The 21,364-nt window shown below is 39.8% G+C and overlaps 1 protein-coding gene across 1 annotated transcript in view; it reads left to right on the forward strand.

Moving 5' to 3' along the window:
* Window positions 1–3,502: 3,502 nt before the first annotated feature.
* The window catches only part of NDUFS4 (NADH:ubiquinone oxidoreductase subunit S4), a 48,560-nt gene continuing 30,698 nt past the window's right edge, over window positions 3,503–21,364 (forward strand). The window contains exon 1 of the mRNA XM_054397736.1: window positions 3,503–3,674. Within this exon, the coding sequence (XP_054253711.1) occupies window positions 3,589–3,674 (86 nt within the window). The 5' untranslated portion in view covers window positions 3,503–3,588. The remainder of the gene's footprint in view (window positions 3,675–21,364) is intronic.

A 21,364-nucleotide genomic window follows, 5' to 3' on the forward strand; every position in this document is an offset into this window, starting at 1 on the left:
TGAGCATACTGTACAGCACAATAAGTGCTGGCACACAAACTGTTTCAGTCTTGAGGGACAGTGTTTCATGATATATCAGTGACAGAAGAGCAGCTTGGAGCCAGAATTATGAATGAAAAGTTTAAACCTTCATGAAAGTATGGACTTAGAGTGATTCTTCTACAATCACCTCAAAAACTGATGCATCAAATTATTTTGAGGAATATGACATTTAACACTTCATTTTCTAAGACTGTACACACAAAAAAACCATTTGTTTAACTCAAGATGTGATGATTTTAAAAGGTGGTGTATTATATTTCTGAATACACTGACATAAATTTAAGCCAATCAGATAAACCAGTATGCATTCAACTTAAACCTGTGTAGGAGTATCTTACAGGTCTACTTCTAAACCTAGGGGAATACTGGGAGACAGATAAATTAATCTCTCTCCCTTTCTCAAGCACCAGACTGCAAGGGACTGTTGGTGCATATTAATTCCATGGTAAACTGTGTACTTGGATTGCCACACATGCTGTCTCTGGAGAGCTATGCTTATTTATCTTGAAATAGTCTCTCGTGTTTGTGACTACTAAACAACAACACTTCAGCAACAAATGCTAGATTATGTTTATATTAGTAAATAAACAGTCCAAGGACCTTTTTTTACCCCTGTTGCAGCTTAGCTTCATGGAACTAAGCTCTTTCCCCTCTTCCCTGCTCAAAAAAAAAAAGTAAAAACTCAGTCCAAACCCCAGAATGGCCTCATCCATGCAGCTTATTAAGAGCAGTCACAGGCCCATGCTAGTTCCCAGACTATGTTCAGACATTGTTTGGAACAGTGCTAATTGGCCAGTGCCAAACAGTTCCGGGGACTACACTAGCAATTAGCAACACATTCACTTGTGCACATGCTCAAGCTCATCAGTCACTGTGATCTAGCACAAGAAAGTCCTGTCTCTGCAGCTGCCAAAGGCAGTTCTTGAATATGGCACCCTTCTTTCAGAGATTCAGTTAATAAGGTGGCAGCTCCAGGTTCCAGCTGCTGTGTGCTACCTCTGTCCTTCTCCCACCCCAAGGAGAGGTGGGAGGAAGAGCAGGAGTTCAAAGGACTGAGCCACATGAAGCACAACAGCCTTCATGTGCTGCCCAAACCACCAGCTCCATCTCTGACAGTGAAAGAAGACACCAGATACCAAGTTGGATCTACCCCAAAGGTCTTTGGTTGAGCTATGATGATCTGCCAGCTGATGCAAAGTAGACTCAAATAACTTGCCTAAGTTTAAATGGAGCCCTCAAGGGCAACTGGCCTCACGAAACCACTAGTGCCTTTGAACAGCTATAAATTCTTCCTCTGCTTCCAGAAATAAGAACATTTGTCTTAGCTGAAGCACCGAAAAAAAGGACAAATTTAGATAAGCAGAAGTAAATATGAGTTGGTGTGTATGCCTCTTCTAACCTATCATCACTCATGCATAGAAAAGAGATTTTGGAACAGAGAGAGAAAAATTCACTAATTTCCTGAGATGCAGATATTCTTACTATGTTTTATCTGCATGCAACTGAAAGTTCAGTGTGAGAAGTAACATGCTGATAGGCTGATAATGGATATTATTGAAAAAACAACTAAATCACAAAATACTGTGGTGAAGTTTTTCAAGTCCTTCTGTCAAAAATCACCGAGGAAAAAAATTACAAGTTCAGAAGTCAGAGGTATTTTCCCACCTGTATTTAACATATCACCTCCTCAAGTAAGACATTTAAATAAATCATTGCTACAATATTATTCCTGCTATCTTAGTGCATCTAACATATTCACCAACAACTGAAAAAGTATTTAAGTACTGTTATCTGTAAAATTACCAGCATTTTTCTGCAGCATTGTGGCTTCGAAAAGGGGGGAAATACATACATATAGATAGATAGATAGATAGATAGATAGATAGATAGATAGATAATTGTGAAAAAAACCAGAAATATCTGATGGGAAAAAAAGCATAGAAAATTACATGCTTGAGAGTAGGAAGTTCTAAACATGATGATTTGCAGTAGAAAGTACTTTGCAACTTTAGCCTAAGACAAATACTATGAAATAATGGCTCCAGGTCTGACAATATCAAATACAAGGGTTTTGCTTCTTTGATCTCATTGGAAATTAATGCTCTGTTCACTTGGTAATTGCAGAAGACATATGTTGAAAGTTTAGCTTTTCATTAGAACTATTCATTAGAACTATTCTGTCTTCCTGTATTTGGGGCAGGAAAATGCTGAATTTACTTGCTTGTGCAGAATTTTTGTATTTGACCCTGTCAAACTGCTGTCAAAATCAAGAACAAGGCTGGCTTCTCCTTGAGGAACGCAGAAGAGGTTAGTCAAAATCAGTACCTCCTCATGTAGGTATTTCACCATTTTTTTGTTAAACAAACTTCTATGTTTGGGGTTGTTTTCAGTTTTCCCATAAAATCAAAACTGAAAGTTCAGCTTTTTTTCAAAATGTCAACAGGTTTTTAATATAAAAATATTTAGAATAGTTTTAAGAATACTGGACTTCCCCTCCCCCCACAACAATAATTTTGCAGTCCTTCACAGTATCACAGACACTGCTATCACACTGTGCTTTTGTATCATGCATTTTTTTAAACTTTGTCATTTGAGGTTTTGGTACTAAACACAATCATATTTGACTCATTTTATAGCAGTCTGTCTTCTTGAACCATGAACATTGCACTACAGTGCTTCCAGGGCCTAAGTATTGTTACTTACTTCTATTTTAGAGTCAACACACTAATAATACAACTCCACTTTAAGAGAACAAGGGTCTTGCCAGTCTTTCATGCTTCAATATGGAAAATAAGGCTGGATTGAATTTAAAAACAAAACAGCTCCCAGAAGTATCACACTATGTTACGAACTTGCTTATCTTCAGGAAGAATGTGGATCCATTATAGACAGTGAAACTACCAAATATAAGAAAAAACAGGTGTGAGATGTCTTTGTACTCAAACTACACCATTTTGTCAGTGAAACCTAACAATAAAGAAGGGTCCAAAAATATCGGGACTCGGAGATCACGATGGTTGCCATGTCCACCGTATCTCGCTGGCCTATCCCAGAGAAACACACACTGTCCAGCACTACCACCCTGCCAGGAGAGCAGTGAGGCCCTGGAGGCCAGCCCCAACCCTCCCAAAGGCTTGTTCACTGCCATCGAGAGGGTAGTGTCATGCCCAAAGCTGCCGGAAAATGTTCCTGAGGTGAATGTGTTTGGTGGAAAGCGATGCCTAAGCCCCAAACGTGTGCGTAACTTTTCCACAGGGCTCTATCAAGCCTAACTCTTCGCGCTGGCGACAGGTTGTTAGCAGCCCCGCCCCCCTACACTTTCCTTTTCCTTCTCCTCTCTCCCTCCCCTCCCTTCCCCTCTCCCTCTCCTCTCCCTCCCGCCTCCCTCCCCTCTCCCTCCCCTTTCCCTTCCCTCCCCTTTCCCTCCCCTTTCCCTCCCTGCTCGCCTCTCCCGCTTCCTCTTTGTCCGCCTTCGCGTTTCCTGTCTGGACGGAGGAGGTTTGGCCCCGCGACGCCACCGTCTCCCAGCTGCTTGCGGCGAGCGACATGGCGGCGGCTCTCTCAATGTCAGCGGCTCTGAGGCATTTTGTCGCGAGGAGTGGGGCCTCCGCGGTCCGCCTGTCGCCAGACAGGTAACGGGCACCGCGGGCGCTCTGCCTGACGGCCGAGCGGAACCGCCACATCCAGAGGCCCGCCGGCGGCGGCCCGCGAAGGCGGTCGCGCTCCCGAGGAGGCTGACCCGGGCCTAGGGCTTCGCCCCAGCCGCTAGCCATGGGGGGCCGCGCATAACCCCGCCGCGAGCGGGAGGGGACCGAGATGCTAGCGGGCGCCAGACCGAGGCCTTCCTCCGGGGCTGTGCATGTCCGTCCTTGCTGTCTTACTCATTGTGATGGCCCGCCCGGTGTCCTTGCGGCGCCCGGAGGTCGGGAGCTGGTCGAAACAGCAGAGGAGCCGGGACGGGCAGTGTTTGCCTCGCTGCCAGGAAGCTATGGCTTCTTCCGTCCTCATCACCGGCACCCCTTTGCCCTATTGTGTACCCTGTAGCTTATCCTCTCAGTCCCCTCCCCAAGGTCTGTTACTTTTTTTCGAGGAGTACCTAGCTAGTCTTTCACAGATTCCTCGAAATAACGCTGGAAACCGCATTATAATTTTTGGTGGCACTTTGCTGTTTCTGTTTTTAATGCAGAGACCTGTATGGAAGGACCAGTACCTGACCTAACCTCTAGTTGAAAATGTGTGCCTGTGTTTACTTGCATGCCTGTGTTTATTTCTGTGCATGTGTCCGGAATTACGTTTTTTGTAGGACTCCCTTATAGTCAGGAGAAAAACAGGTCAGGGCCATTAACTGTGATTTGAAAGGTTTGTTTTTTCATGCTGATTAAATCTTTACATATAAACTTACAAGGTATTTCAAGTAGTTTTTTTGAATCTGTGGGATCTTTATACATATCTCCTTTCCCCAATAAATAAGTAAATCTATATTTGCACTTATATATAGGAAAAGAAGAACCATGGCAATACTATTTTTTTCCCACAATTTTTTATGCCCTGGCTGTTGGTTACTCCCATTTCCTTGTAACATGGCACCTGTTTTACAGTGCTGAAGAGTAATCCTCAGTGTTACAAAAATCTTTGGAATCTCTGTATATGAAGTTAGGAATTTCTGTGTCCTAATGCAAAAACTGACTGTTCATGTTCATACTTCTGCTCTTATTTCTGTCAGCAGCATTGACGCAGCTTGCATGCGTTATGTGGTAAATGACATCAGTCAGCTGATTAAGACTAAAATTAATTCTTCTTTTTTTTTTTAAAGCTTTAACACTCTGTCTTTTAAGCAGTTTTTCCAGAACAAATAGTGAAAACGAACAGCAAGGAGATGTGAGGTAGGGACACCTAAAGTTGGCTTTTTTACCAGAGGAAAACTGAAGAATTAGTATCCCTTAGTGTTTGCCTGAGGGGACTGGAACTTAAGCTTTACATCTTGTAGGAGAGTGTTAATAAACCTGCAGGTTTTTTGAAGAAGAGGCAAGGAAATGCGCTATGAGTCTCTCTAATTTGAAAGTTTTATACATTGCAATCATTACATGTTGGAAGAGTGAGAATAAAATTTTCCTTCAAACAAGGAAAAGATATTTCAGAGTAAGATAGTTATGGCAGTGTGAAGGCTGGCACTCATTACATAACTTTTCTGTAAAACTGTCATGATGAAGTAGGCACTGAAACTTGCATCTTCTTCTCAGCTTCTGCTTTATCCAAAAGACATTTTAAAGCAATTTCTGCAGTCTCCCTACTTAGAAAGGCAAATCAAAGTACACAGTTACAGAAAAGGGTCTAAGGCACAGCATTTTAAATTCCAATGTCTTCCTGGAGCTCATGGTAAGATAATAAAATTAGATAAAGACGCATGGGAGAAGGTGTATGTTTTGCTTCTATATTTTCTGTTGCTTCTTGAAAGCAGCTCTTTTTGTTTGTTTTTCTTTGGGGATAACTTTCTTGGATACTGTATAATCCTTAGTATTTTCCCAGAAATGTAGATGACTCCAATATCATAAATTTCAGTAGACAAGTAAGTGCCTCAAAGTTTGGCAATATAAAAGACCCATTTTTAGCTTTAATATTTCAGAGCTTGTGTTTATAAAATGTGGGTAAAGATACTTCCCTAGATCACAGAATTGTGAAGGGTCTTATAATACAAACAATTTAAGCTCTTTCCCAGTTACAATTGTCAGTGACTATCCAAAAGCCTACTTCCAGAGCTAGTGGTTTGTGGCTTATCTTGCAATTGGATCTACCAATCTTTTGCTACTTGTTTCCTTTCAGAAATATATTGCAATTTGATGCAAGTAGCTTCTTTGTTACATGCTAGGAGCACACTAAAAGTCTTCATCTGTACTGGAGTAATCTGAGTATTTATTAATTGGTAGAAAGAATGTATTGTTGCAGCTGTATATCCTAAAGTAAATATAAGTGTTAGACTTACTAATAAATGTTAATAGTGTTAGGATATAACTGAAGATACTGGAATTGTCAACTCTGAGGGCATTTGAGTGATTCTTCCATCACTTCAACAATATGCTTTTGCTTTTTGAAATTCAGAATAAGGTTTGGTCAGGCTTCGTGTGACATTGATAAATTATGGTTTCATGTTATTTGCCTAAATTAGTTTATGGAAGTAATATAGCATATTATTTGAGCACTATAGGATTAAAGTTAAAACTATGAAGTTTTACTTGCAGGGTTTTTTGCAGACTTTTGCATGTGAAACATCCTAGAGTTCTGTATTTTTTCAGAAGTACTATTACGGAATAATACAGCTTGCCCTCTAATTTTGAAAACAGGTCCCAAGACTACTTTCAACCACTCATAAGAGGTGCTATTCTTATTTCCCTGAGTTATATTTAGTTCAGACAAATATTAAAGTAGAGGAGAACTATTACATCGTGTTTTGGTTTGTGTTTTGATTTTGTATTGAGAAGGATTTGTTTCTCCTCGTGGTAGAAGTTTTTGGGTTGTGTAGGTTCTTTTTCCTTAAGATAACTAGCTTTTTTATTTTATTGTTTCTATGGTTTTTGTCTGTTTGTTTTTCTTCAAAATAGTGTTGTCTTTTCTTACTGTATATTTATGTTAAGCTGTATGTTAAAATAGGACTTAGTAGCGTTCACAGATCTGTATCTGAGTAGACCAGAGACACACAAAGGTGGACAAAGCTCTTATTGCATCTGGTTAATAAAAGCCCTAATTAGTTAGTGTTAGTGCCAGTCAGTGTGACTTTTTTGTCAAATTTGAAATAAGGAACATGTTTCAGCAGTTATATTACATATTATTGCATCTGTCTGTAATGCATGGCTGCTACTTACTCTCATATCCTGTGTAGGATGATACACATGCAGTGTTGTCAGGTTCAGATACATCAGAATCTTTGGTTTTCATCAATAAAGACGATAGTTCTACCACGTTTAACTTCATCAAAATTAATTTGAGTCTTCTATTGAGCTAAGATCAAGATAATTGTTGTTCTTAAAGTTGTATGGGATTCCTGTACTGTTTCTTAAAGTTCTAACACTTTCAGTACTGGTCTAGTTGAGGAAAGGGATGGGTAGAAAGATGTAAAAGTAAGAGGGTCAGAAGGGATAAAGGGACTAGGAAACCTAAACTTTGGGAATGGGACAAGGGAGAGATGTGTTGTTTTGGAAATGTCTGTTTTTCTAATTACAGAGAAGTATGAAAAACAGGTGTTGTGACAGCAAAGTTTTCCTAATGATGCTTCTTAAATTGCTGTTCATTATTTGGTGTGTAATATGGAATGACTTATTTTAATTACATTTGATTCCTTCACCTTTGGAATTAGAAACCCAAAGGGGAAGCGTTTTCAGCAGGAGAATGATTATAAAGCTAGGCAGACAGAGGTTTAAGGTATGTTTGTGTTGAAAGATAGTAAATAAGCAATATGCTTGCTTCTGTGCTAGAGAAACTAAAAGCTCTGTGGCTCAGAACTGAGAGTTACTTATCTAAAATTTGGCATATCTTTTAAATATTAAAGTATTATTACATGCTAGACAACATTTTTGCTAAATCTTCTGACCTCTGGACCTAATAACTTCTATACTTTGAAGATTTGAAGAGGAGTGGTTGTATGAATAAAAACCTAACCATGCCCCAAATAACAGAAAACCCTCAATCAACCCAATAAAAAAGCCTTAGAGGCTAAAGGTGAAGTTTGTTGTCACTGGAACCCCAAAACGTAATACTTTCCTTCAGGGATCTAACAATTTAAAATGCTTCTGATACTGCATTTGTAAATGACACTCTGTTTTCAAAACAAACTTCCCAACTTTTTCTGGAAAAGGCTTTTGTGTTGGTATTTCCTAACACCAAATATCTGGTATCTCACAGTTTGAGAGAAATGTGTTTGTAGAACTTCTTGCAATGACTTTGAGCACATGTTTTGGTCAGATAAATAAAGGTATTAATAGATTATTAAATGCCATATAGACATATGAAGGAAAGGAGTTTAAATGCCACCTGTCAATAGACAGAATTTAAAATCTGTTTTAAGAAAGTAATACAATTTTTTTCAGTGATGGTTTAATACACACTGTATGTGCAGGAGGTTTAAGTCATACTGGAAAAATAGTACTTTTTGGGTTATAAAAATTACCTTTATGTTAACTTAATATAGGTTTGAGCATTATGACTCAGTTAACCTTGTTATGCCTACATGCTTCTCAACTCGAATCAATATTTATACATGATTGGAAAAGTCCAGAAGATAGTGGGTTAGGGCATGTTTCTGATTGCTAGGAACAATCACTTTCAAAGCTCTTATTCACAAAAACAGGCACTATCAAAATGTGCCCTTGAGATCCACAAGTTCCAAAACCTAAAGTAACTCAATTGTGTAATTAATACCATCTATCTCAATAACATGCTGCTTTGGCCTTTCACTCACAACTAGATGCAAGCAAAATCAGTATTTAGTATTTTTTTGTTTTGGGAGGAAATGACTGCAAATCAAATTGAGAATAGGAATTACTAGACCAATGTACATCTATCTGTATTAGACTAGTGTAGTAGGTCAACCCTGGGGGAAATCAGGCCTGTTGATGAATGATAGTGATAGTGGAAACACTAATGACAGTTAACATGGTTGATATTTTGAACCTTTATCTGCATTCTGAATATTCACTGTTGCTTTTGCTGACATCTTTGTGTGACTCGTTCTATGGCCTAATCAACTACTTAGTCTGATAATAACTTATCAGCCCCAATCTTGTGACTGTTGCTGTCAATTTTTTTGTTTTTTTCATGAAGGACTTTGTGAACTTCAAGCATGTTAGGGATAAGGTAAATTTCTGAAGATACAAATGCACTGTCACTATTGGTTCTGTCTGAGACTAACACACAGGTTCATCTAGAATTGTTATGTTTTATATGATTCTTTGTGATGCGGGAAAATACCTGTTCTTAAACTTGTGCATTTTTGGTTCTTTGAGAATGAACTATGTCTGATGTCTTCTTTTTGCTTTGTTTGTTTGGTTTTGTTATTTTTGTCACAATATTTTTGTTGAAATAAGACCCTAAGTTAAATTTTGTAGTATTTTGAGAAAAACTAGAAGTTAAAGATATTCCACTCCACCAGGTAGCTAATGACTATTAAAAAAAAAGAGGTTTAAAAAAGATCTTTTTTTTTTTTTACCAGTAGTTGTGGTAAACTTATATGATCCCGGAGAGCTTATTGTTTTATGCATTTTATCCATGTACATTTTTTTGTTCCTGTGACAATACAGTGAGTGTTTATAAGCTTTTAAAATTCTTGTATAAGAATTTGATTCTGAATGTGTTACAGAGTATACTTCGTAAGATCACATTCGTTATTCTTTCTCATTAAAGGTATTTTTAAGTGAGAAGGAGGTAAGCTGCACTATTAACATTACCTTTCTTGCAACACATATTTCTTAAATAAATGGCATTTTTTTGTCTGAGTTTCAAAGTGCAGTTGTTCCTTCTGGTAGTGTAACAGTATGTTTAGGTACCATTTTGTTAATAAGCCACTTTGTAGCCTCAGTAATTTCTCTCTGTCTTAATCTTCCCTTGACCTATGACTGATTTTGAGGAAGTAAATTAACTTTGGACTCAACTAGACAGACTGTAGGCAGCTCCAGAATGTGTGTGGGCAAACAATTCTTGCAGCTGCTTATTCTTAGAGTGTTAACATGGAAGATTTCATAAACAGCTTCTATTCTTTTTATTTTTTTTTAAGAATGAGATTTTATATATAAAAGTTTGAATATTTCATGAATGTATACTTTACATGTAAATACTTCTGATGTTTTCATTTTCTATTAGTCTAATAAAGTAATGTTTTACTAAATGTTAGTGATGGGATTTGTATTAAAGTCCAAACAAAAATTTTGTTGCAAAATTTTGTTGTTTCTTTTTTCAGCAGTTTTAAGTAGAAATTTTTATGGACACTGCAACCAATGTCAATTACATTCAGAAGTACCATCTTTTGAAACCAGAGATATATTTTATGTCTGTTTAAAGACCGAGAATAAAGAAGTGACTTACTACCTTCAGTAGATCAACTGTATTTTGAATGAAGAAAAAAAGAGGCTGAGCTCTTCATGCAGTAGCTTTGACTCTTCTGCTGTGTATTCAAGCAGTGTTTGTATTTGTGGCATTAAATTATTTGAAGGGAAATTCTGCAGCAGTGATGTTTTGTCATGTCAGTGTTGATTGTGCCTACCAGAGAAAGAGACAAGTAGTCTAGAATTCAAGAATAAGGTCTGCATTTCAGGCACCGTTTTGCTTTAAGGGTTTATGCCACTTGTCCTGTTTACTGTATTACTGCTGAGACTGCCAAAGCTGATGCCGTAGTCTCTATAAGAAAGGACTTTTTCTGTGTAGGGGTAGGGGTGGCTGATATTAGTGTAGTTTGCTTGTCTGGTGCAGCTGCCCTCTGCCCAGGAGAGCACAGTATCACCTGCCTGCAGTAGTGCTAGGACAACAGGGCCAATCATTGGGAATTAGAGGGTAGGAAAGCCAAACAATTGGGATCCCTGCCTATGGAAGGGGGCATTGACAAGGCAATCTGAAAACAGACACACACCCTCAGCCCCTCAAGATTACTTTTATCACATGTGGAGGAAAGGTACCCTTTCCAGGTAGATCATACATCATAAAATGGATTTGTTGGAAAAGACTTCTATGATCGAGTCCAGCTATTGACCTAACACCACCATGGCTGTAGACCATGTTCCAAAGTGCCATGATTTTGAATACCTCCAAAGATGGTGACTCCACTACCTCCCTTGACAGCCTGTTCCAATGCTTGACTACTCTTTCTGTAAAGAATTTTTTTCCTAATATCCAATCTAAATTTCCCATGGTGCAATTCAAGGCTATTTCCTCTTGTTCTATCACTTGAAACTAGGGAGAAGAGACCGACACCTACCTCACTACCACTTTCTTTTAGGTAGTTGTAGGGAGTAATGAGGTCAGCCTCCTCCAGACTAAAACAAATCAAATCACAAAATCAACCAGGATGGAAAAGACCTCAGTGATCATCAAGTCCAACCTATTACCTAACACCTAAACCGTGGCTCAAGTGCCACATCCAGTCTTTTTCTGAACACTTCCAGGGACAGTGACTCCACCACCTCCCTGGGCAGCCCATTCCACTGGCCAATTACTCTTTCTGTGAAGAACTTTCTCCTCTCCTCTTGTTCTGATGCTGGTTGCCTGGGAGAAGGAACCAAGCCCCACCTGTCTACAACCTCCTTTCAGGTAGTTGCAGAGAGCAGTAAGGTCTCCCCTGAGCCTCCTCTTCTCCAGGCTAAACAATCCCAGCTCCCTCAACCTGTCCTCATAGGGCTTCTGCTCAAGACTTCTCACTAGCCTCATTGCCCATCTCTGGACATGTTCAAGTATCTCAGTGTCCTTCATAAATTCCCTCAGCTGCTCCTTATAAGACTTGTTCTCTAGTTCCTTCAAGGGCTTGGCTGCCTAAGCAATAGAGAGAGGTATCCAGTACCTGAGGGACTTAGCTGTTCTGGACTTGATATACATAGTGATCTGAATGATGAGCCCTTAGATCCAGATGAAATCCAACACACACCACCCCTGTGGCAGAAGTTCCTACAAAGTGCAACACAATCATATGCCAGCTCAATTGGTAGTAGTGTCCTGGAAAGATGGCTAGAGACAAATGATGTATGAATTGGTTGGCCAACTCCAGCAATACAATGGAAGTCTCCCTTCCTGTGCACAGGCCTGCATTTCAGCTGTGGAGGTCCCAGGAGTTCTGTCAGTTGAACGAGAATACCCTGCTTACTAAAGGGGTGCTGGACTGGACAATATCTAGAAGTCCTGTCCAGGCAAGTGCATGCTGTGATTCTATGACTTGTCCTGATCCCCACCTATATAGTCCCATATCTCAGCTATTAGAAGCTGGCAGTCCCCTGCCCAAGAATCTGGGACACCACAGGGTGCTCTCTGATTTTATTTACAGGGTAGGTATCCTGGAGAGGACATAAAAAATGGGGTGGAAAAGAGTACAGTCCTAGCTGCATGAGTACATAAGCTGCAAGGGAAAACAATCACAAAAGGGTATTCCTCATGAGGGAACCTTCAAATTGTTTGATTCTGATCAGGATTAGAGGGACCTTGCCTCCAGCCAGGTGGAGAAAAGGTTTACTGGACTGTGGGGATGTGATGGCCTGGCACATCAGACCTTCAGGAGTGTAAGTGTCTAGTTGACACTGGTGTACATTGTACCCTAATGACATCAAGCTATAGAGGGCTATATAGAACCCATCTATATCTCTGTAATGACAGGGATATGCCAATGGCTAAGGGTATTGGAAGCTGAAATAGGTCTAACTGGGAAAAAATGGCTTAACACCCCATTGTGACCAACCCAGAGGCAGCATGCCTCCGTAGGACAGACTGCCTCAGAAGAGGGCATTTTATAGTCACAAGAGTGTATTGCTGGGCCTTTGTTGTAACTGTCTTGGAGACAGAGGAAACTGAAGAGTTGTGCTCCTTGCTTCTGTGACGTGGTTGCTGAACACTGAAAAACAGCAGGTGTCACCAACTGAGATTCAGATTCCCATCCATAAGCTGATTTGTCAACTGGAAAACCAAGGGGTGATCAGCAAAACTCCTTTGCTCATCAACAGCCCCATAATGGCCACTGTGTAAGTCTAACAGAGACTGGAGACTGGCAGCAGATTACCGTGGCCTGAAAGAAGTTATGCCAGTGATGAGTAGTGCTGTGCCAGACATGCTGGAGCTCCAATACCAACCAGAGTCAAAGGGAGCCAAGTAATTCTTCTCTATTCCTATAGCACCAGAGTGCAGGCCACAGTTCCCTTTCACTTGGAGGGGCTCCAAGACACCTGGAATCAATTGTGCCAGGGGTGGAAACACAGCCCTGCCATGGACTGACGCAGACTGCACTGGAACAGGGTGGAACTCTGAAACACCTACAATACATGGATGACATCATTGTATGGGGCAACACAGAAGAACAAGTTTTTGAGAAAGGGAAGAAAATAGTTCAAATCCTTTTGAAGACCAGTGTTGCCATCAAATGAAGTCAAGCACATCTCGTTTTTAGGAATAAAATGGCAAGATAGGTATTACCAAATCCCAGTGATGATTACCAAGATACCAGCTTTGTCTGTCCTTCACTACAAAGGAAATCCAGGCTTCCCTGGGTGTTGTGGGTTTCTAGAGGATACATGTTGCAGACTATCTGATTGTGAGCCCTCTCTACCAGATGACCTGGAAGAATGATTTTTGTTGGGACCCTGAGCAGTGACAAATCTTCAAACAAGTTAAAAAGGAGATCGTGAATGCAGTAGTCCTTGGACCAGTCTGGCCAGGACAAAATATTCATGATTTGCTTTACACCATAGCCAGGAAGAATGGTCTTACTCGAAGCCTATGGCAGAGAGCACCTGGGGAATCCTGAGGCCACCCCATAGGATTTTGGAGTCAGACATATGAACGATCTGTGACTAACTACACTCCCAACAGGAAAAGAGAGATTGGCAGCATATGAACAAGTTTGAGCAGCTTTGGAAGTGGTTGGTATTGAAGCAGGCTTCTCTTAGCAACCTGGCTGCCAGGACTGGGCTAATGTTCAAGAGGAGGGTCTTCTCTACCCATGATTAAACTGATGCCATGTGGAGTAAGTAGGTTGCACTAATAGCATAGTGGGCTTGAGTAGGGAGCCCTAGCTGTCCAGAAGTCTTGGCAGTAATCAAAAACTGGCTAGCGGGCAAATAGTTTGGATATTGCCAGGAGAGCCAACATGTGCCTGAGAGCCCCTACTCTATAACAAACTGCCAGATAATGAGAAGTTATGTGCCCTATTCACTGATGGGTCTTGTTGTGTTGTGGGAAAATATTGAAGGTGGAAGGCTGCTTTGTGGTATCCTACAAGACAAGTTGCTGAAGCTGTGGAAGGAAAAGCTGAATTGAGTCAGTTTGTAAAGGTGAAATGCATCCATCTGACTTTAATACTGAGGAGCAGGTATGGTGTCCAGTGCTCTGTCTCTATACCAAGTGGCAAATGCCATTGTGAGGGCGGTTAGAACTGAAGCAATTGAAGCAAAGCAACTGGTGGCACAGTTATGAATTATGGCAAGATATTGCTGCTTGTGTAGAGAACCTGATGGTGAAAGTACATCACATGGATGCCCATGTACCCAAGAGTTGGGTCACTGAAGAACATCAATCAGTGAATGGATCAGGCTACTAAGATTGAAGTTGCTTGGGTGGTTTTGGACTGGCAAAGTAAGGGTGAATTATTTATAGCGTGTTGGGCCCATGATATCTCAGGTCATTAAGGAAGAGACGTAGCATACAGATGAGCAGCCCAACATCAGCGGGTGGGCTTAACCATGGATGCTATCACACAGGTTGTCCATGAATGTGAAACATGCTGCAGTCACGCAAGCCAAGCAGCTAAAGCCTCTGTGGTATGGGGAACAATGGTTGAAATATAAATATGGAGAGGCCTGACAAATTGACTACATCAGATTCCCACAAGCCTGCCAAGGCAAGTGCTATGCACTCACAATAGTGGAAGCAACCACTGAATGGCTGGAAACCTCCCCTGTGCCCATGCCCTGGAACATTATTGTGGACCTTGAAAAGCAAACTTTATGGTGACATAGCACCCCAGAAAGAACTGAATCAGACAATGGGACTAATTTTTGAAAGAGTCTACTAGAAACCTCAGCTCCTCCATGGCACTGAGTGGGTGTATCACACCCCTTATCATGTACCAGGCACTGGGAAAATGGAACACTACAGTGGAATGGTAAAAACTACACTGAAAGCAGTGTGGGGTGGAACCTTTAAAAATTGGGACAAGCATTTGGTACAAGTCACCTGGTTAGTTAAGACCAGAGGATCTGCCAGTTGAGCTGGCCCTGCCCATTCAAAACTCCAATGTACTGTAGAAGGGGATAGAGTCCCAATAGTACACATGAATTTATTACAGAGGACATTCTGGGTTAGTCCTGCTTCAGGCAAAGGTGAACCCAGAAGATTGCTTTTGCCCAAGGACCTGGGTGCACCACATGGATGATGCAGGAGGATTGAGAGGTCAGCTGTGTACTGCAAGGTGATCTAATTCTGAATGAGAACAGCTAGTGAATTACATTGTATGATGGGTTTGTCTAGGGTACAGTTCATTTTCTTGACAAGAAGTTGGGAGGGACCACACCTAGGATAGCCAGCTGAGCCAGCCAGTGGGGTGTGTTCCATACTGTACAACCTCTGGCACAGCTTGTTTTGGCACATGGGTGGATGATGGTGTCATGTTTTATGTTACTCGTTTTTATATATTGCTTCCTTTAGTGTTGTTATTATCCCAGTTGTTCATTATTGCTTTGTTTTGTTAAGCTTTCCTCCTATCAGCCCCCAGGGTTTTGCATTTTGCTCCGAATTTCTACTTCCCATGTTCCTGGGGCAGGGCATGAAGGGGCAGTTGTTCAAGCATCTGTGTGGTGCTTGTCTGTGGCTGGACTTAAAACCATGACAGTGCAGCAGATTAGAGTCTGAGTGCTTCAGGGCATCCAATAAGAAAGTAGTTGCTTTTATTTGCCATGTTTTGCAGACCTTGCTGTTATCTTAGATTATTAGAGTGGGTATTATGTAAGTCTGTAAGCACAGTCAAAAAGAAAAGCCAAGTCAAGAGGAAAGGATAGGGATGAAATACAGGATCACCCACGCTATAAACAAGTTTGAAAACACAGGATTCCTTTTTTGTTGTTTGTTCTGGTTTTTTTTTTCATTTGTTTGGTTGTTGTTGTTGTTTAATTTTACGTGGTTCAAAGGCACTTGGTCAAAATGCAGAAAATTCCCTAAGACAGAGGTGGGTTGTGGAACGTTAGTTTCATTCCTCACAATTTTAGAATTAAACTCTTTGGCTTTTGTTGTTCTTACTATAAAGAGAGCACAGTTTTTACATACTGTCTTGTATGAATGCTGTATGTGTATGTATGGGGAGAAGTTTGACATTTAGAAAGCACAGACGGAGCAAAAATGTCACCTGTGTATTTTTCTTTAGTCCCTACATAACTTTTCTCTTCCTTTTTAATTTTATTAGGCTTTCTAACTAGATAATGCAAAATTCAGTTGGTGGTTGGTGTGGGCTGTGCAATATTCCCAGTGTTATTTGGCTTTCATCTGACTTGCCTACAAGAGCTTTCCACTGGGTCACAGTAATGTGGTATTCTCAGACAGCACAAGAGTTTGAGAGTAGTTTGTAATGAAATTGCTGATCAGAAACTGTGCAGGTGGCAGTAGTATTTAAATATTTTTGGGTAATTTTATTCTTAATGTGTTAAGCCTCTCTCAAAAGTATTTTGAGTCTGTTTGCTGTAATCTGGAAGAGACTGCTGGTGTATGCTGGATCACATGTATACAGGGGCCTAGAAACAGTGGCATAACTTTATTCAGAAGTTTAGTTGCATCCAAGCATATTGAGAAAGAGTCTAGTATCAGCCTAAGACTTGTGGAGAACTGCTAAAAGGAAGGAATAACAAGGAAGTATTATCCCAGTCTCAAAGTTCATCTCTTTCAAGTCCAACTTTACAAGCTGCCTTTATGAAAGTGTATGACATTTGGGCTGAATACAGTGATCTGCACTGTATTTAACATTGTATAACAGGCAGTCGTTAATGATCATATTTTATATGAGAGACCATTGTACTGATTTAGATTATTTAATTGTGATGTGTGACTAGGTTGGATCCTGTGGAAATTCTGAGCTAGAAGTGTTTCCCTGTTCTTTTTGTTTAGAAATTAATATTATGGTGGCTGCAAACCATGAAGCTTGTATTATTCCTCATTAGTGCCATAATACTAATTATTGTTAGAAAACCAACCTTTTGTAATCTTTTCAATGTATCAAATAGTTCATCAGCTTATGCATATATATATATATATATATATATATATTCACACCTGCTGATGTCCCAGTCATTCAGTGTCAGAATATTTAAGCCACCATTTAGACTTAATTCGTAATGACTGCCTTCACTTTTCAGGAGGCACTTGAGGTTTTCTTCAACATGTGGTTTCATCTTGATGTTGTGATCTGATTACCTGTGCTGCAAGATCTGGTTTTCTTTAACATATCTCCAACAGTTGACCAAAAGGGGGTGCTAATAGATCAAACAGTTGCACAAAGGAGTTAAGGAGCCTTTTTTAGTGTAGTGAATTAAACTTCATGTACTGAATTAGATCAGGTAAATACAAGTTTTTGCATCTAGGTGCTATGTAACACGCTGGTCACAGCCACTGCTCTTTGTGGATGGCAAATTTGTGCCTTAGTAAATATGGCTGCTTATCACCTTCCACTAGGCTTGTGGGGAATTCTCACATTTCCGGAGGCTCTGTGGCACACATTCTCTTCTGTAAAACTTCCATTTATTTTTACGTTTATGTGGTTAAAGACAAAAAATATGTAGGGATTAAGCATAAATACTTGAGAAGTTCAAATTTCTTTTATTTTGGAGATTGAATCCAAAACTACCAAGGTAAATATTCAAGTCAGATGTCTTAATATCCTTTGTCCTGATCTCACAAAAGAATTTCACTATCCATTTTTTTTAGTGTTCAATTTCTCCAGTTCAACAGAACTGGTTGCTGGCATCATCAGAGCTGTGTCGTCTAATATAAGAAGGAAAGAGAAGTCACAAGTATATCCTCTGCAGTAGGGAACTCTGCTACATCCTTATCTCACAGTGGTCAAGAGATGTGGTAGTGAATATTGAAGTCAAGACTGGAGAACTTCCAATGGCTTCTCAGTGGACCACACCATTTGTGTGATGTGGAACCTGTTTGTGACTTTGCTGGAATAGCAGATGATAGTGGAAGGAAGTACATGCTTTTTGTTGAAGATGTGGTTATAGTATCACATCTTTATTTTTCCATGATACATCCGGAGGTTTCTGAACTCTACAAATTCATATTCTCTCTAGCAGTCATCATTAATTCATTCCATGTTACTGAGCTGATGTAAAAATATTTTTACAAGTATTTAGTAAGACTGTGTAGCATAGTCTTCGCAAAATTCCTTCTCCAGTCTCTACACTGTATAAAAGACATTTAGATTCCTGTGAGAATCTAAAATAAGACATTGTAGCCATAACCCAGCCTACACAATATTCATGTCTATAATGGCTCTCTAAAGAACTGTGCGCTGTTTCAGTTTCACCGTGCCCAGCCACACCTGACACCCCACAGCTGCTCACACCAGGAATAACAGTGGTAAAAAAGTAACCTATAAGCTGGGTAGTATAAAATGTGGCTCCCTCACCTCAGGCAGCTGTAGCTTTTCTGCCAGTGCCAGAACTGCTGCCAGATGCTGCTTGAGCCAGGCCATTCCTTTTATATAGCGGGCATAGGTGTGGAATACCCCACTGGCTGGTTCAGCTGGCTGTCCTGAGTGTGGCCCCTCCTGCCTTCTTGTGAAGAAGATTAACCCAGGACAGGAAGAAAAAGTGATCTTAAACTGCACTGAAACCCAGAAATATCATTAAAGTGTATTGGTTTATAGCAGATACTAAAGCAGACTTCATACTGAGCCTAGACGATGATTGGTGATTAGAATAGAATCGTATTGTGCAGTGTTACATTTTAAGTAAAATTCAGAAATTTTTATTTAAATTATATAATTATATGAATAATTAAATTATTATAGTGCTATGTGATAATAGATGTAGATGAATTATAAGGAATTTAAATGCCCAATAATAGGGGCATAAGGTTAGCAGAAAATACCACTTTCATAATTACAAACCAAATGACAAGTTGAGTGATGGGTCTGTGTAGCCAAAGCAGTTGCTATGTGCTCATGCCAAGTTATCCGTGTTTGTGAAAACTCCTCTGTATTTGTTTGAGAGACGCAAGGTAGTGAACAAAGAAGAAACGTTACGAGAGTGACTAGGTAAATCTGAGGGAGGGAATACACTTGGGAAAGAGGGAGGAGTGTGATGCCAGGTGCATCTGAAGGAAGAGGCCCAGAAAGACGAACTTAAGCAAGAGGAGAATTTTGTTGTCTGAGTCCATGTGAACATTTTCACCACTATTCAGACATGCCTCCTTGTTGAGAGAAAAACTTTTTAGGAACTAGATGACCTTTTGAAGGGTTGGTTATAATCCAAGAAGGTGCAGATTGAATTACCCAAATACATTGATGTGGGATACTGTGGGAAAGTATCTGCAGGATCATAAAAGATCATAAAGGGTATAAGTGACTTTTTCTGTAAATCTTAATTTTACTTTGTCTGCATAACACAGGGGTTTTGTTTTAAAAGGCTAACTATTCTAGTAAACCCAGGCTTTTACATTCAAAAATCTTGTTTCTTTATCACTAGGGAGCTCACCATAAGAAAAATGTTTCTTCAGATCCACAACTTAGCTGTGGCCAGCTTCAAGTCCCCTCATACTTTCTTTATTAGATACCGGCTGTGAGGGAAGTTCGTCTGATCTGTTTCGAATCGGACTTTAGTAAGCCTAGGAGATGTTTTGGGTTTGCAGTTGCTAGCCCAGAAGTCTAAAACTTTTTGAACTTTAGAATTGTATTGTTGGTCTTATTATTTAAAATATTCTGTGTGTAGTAATTTTAAATCAGAGTTGGACTAATCTTGAAACAGGAAATGGAATGTGCTGTTTTGACATGACAGAAAAAACTAATGCGTAAGCAGTCGCAAAGAGGCAGAATGGGATAGTGTGGACCCGTATTACTTACCAAGAGACAGGAAGAAAGCAGATTGCCTTTCTGGAGATCATTAGCTGAAGAAAGAAGAACTTTTTGAGAGTGAAACTCTAAAAATTGTTTTCTACTTCTGCATGTTTATCTGTCATGAAAGCTACCTAAAGGTCAATGTGGATGTGGGTTTTGGGAGAATTACTTTGCTGGTGAGGACAAATGAAAGGTTTAAATCAAGTGGTCACTTAAGTTATTTAGTTTGCATATTCATTTATTTGAAGGTGAATGAATGCTTTAAAGTTTATTCAATTTCTAAGCGGAAACTTGAGTGATGAAATGATACTTGTGGGACTTTGAAAAGAGAGGGTTGTGTGAAAGAGGCCTGTTTCCTGATTATCTCCTCAGTTCAGTACCTGACATTAGGGACAAATTGCAATTAAACCTGTTGAAAACTAAACAAGTGTTCTGGGAATCAAGTAATACTTTCCCTTTACTTTTTAAAAAAGTGGTGTTTCAGAGTTTCTGGTATTTCTAAGCTCCAGGTAACTTTACTATGAGAGGTGCAACAAATACAAATATCAATAGCTTGTTATCTTTAAAGCAAAAACTGGTGGTTTATGTATTTTTACAGAGACACCTCCATGGACTTTGGTTCCCATTCCTAGTTTTCAACCACTTTCCAAATAGGAGGATCTTAAGGAAGTATATTGTTCCCAGCTCACTGCAATCTGGCAATGGACAGAAGGCTAGATGTTAAAAGAAATACGTAAGGTTGCAAATTCCAGGAACATTTGTTTTTTGTCTGGAATGGTGTAGTCCAGAGAAATGGCTTTGAAAAATGAAGAAGAGGAGCAGAATTTGACTTTTGTAGAAGAAAATCTACAGCGTCATTGAAAGCTGTGGGGTGTGGTGTAATGCCTTGCAATTTGTTGCAGTTTACAGAGCCATACTGTGAAAACAAACAAACAAATAAACAAACAAAACCAACCCACCCCCCCAATGACCTTTCTCTGTATGCAGTGTAGAGGCATCTCAAGTGATTCTGCCCACCTTTTAAATTAGCGATAATGATAGGATTTTAAAAAATGATCTCTTTCCCTGCAAATACAGAAATTTTTAAAATGAGTTATCTTCTGAGTAAAAACAACATCAAATGACACATTGCTGAGTGGAAATAATTTTGGAAGGGCATAGCATTTCTATTTTACAATAGTAGCTGATTAATGATTTTCCAAATTAAAAAAAAAAAAAACAGCAGACCCAAACCAAACCAAAACCCAAACCCCAGAAGTAGAAAAGCAAACCACAACCATCCAAACATACACAAAAAAATCCCCAAAACAACCAAACCCCAACAAAATTCAAACTGAATTGTGCTAAATTTTGTTCCAAATTGCATTTATATTACAAGAAAAATGTGATTCTCATCAGCTTTATTACTTCAGTTCTGGCATACTCAAATCTTGTACATATTTGTCGGACCTCTACATAGGGCAAGGTTCAGATAACTTGATTCATGGTTTATTTTCTATCCTGGAAGGACCGGTTTGATTGCATAATCAAATGTCCTTCTTTGGCCCTATA

The sequence above is a fragment of the Indicator indicator genome, chromosome Z (assembly GCF_027791375.1).
Source record: "Indicator indicator isolate 239-I01 chromosome Z, UM_Iind_1.1, whole genome shotgun sequence".
NCBI classification, from domain to species: Eukaryota; Metazoa; Chordata; class Aves; order Piciformes; family Indicatoridae; genus Indicator; species Indicator indicator.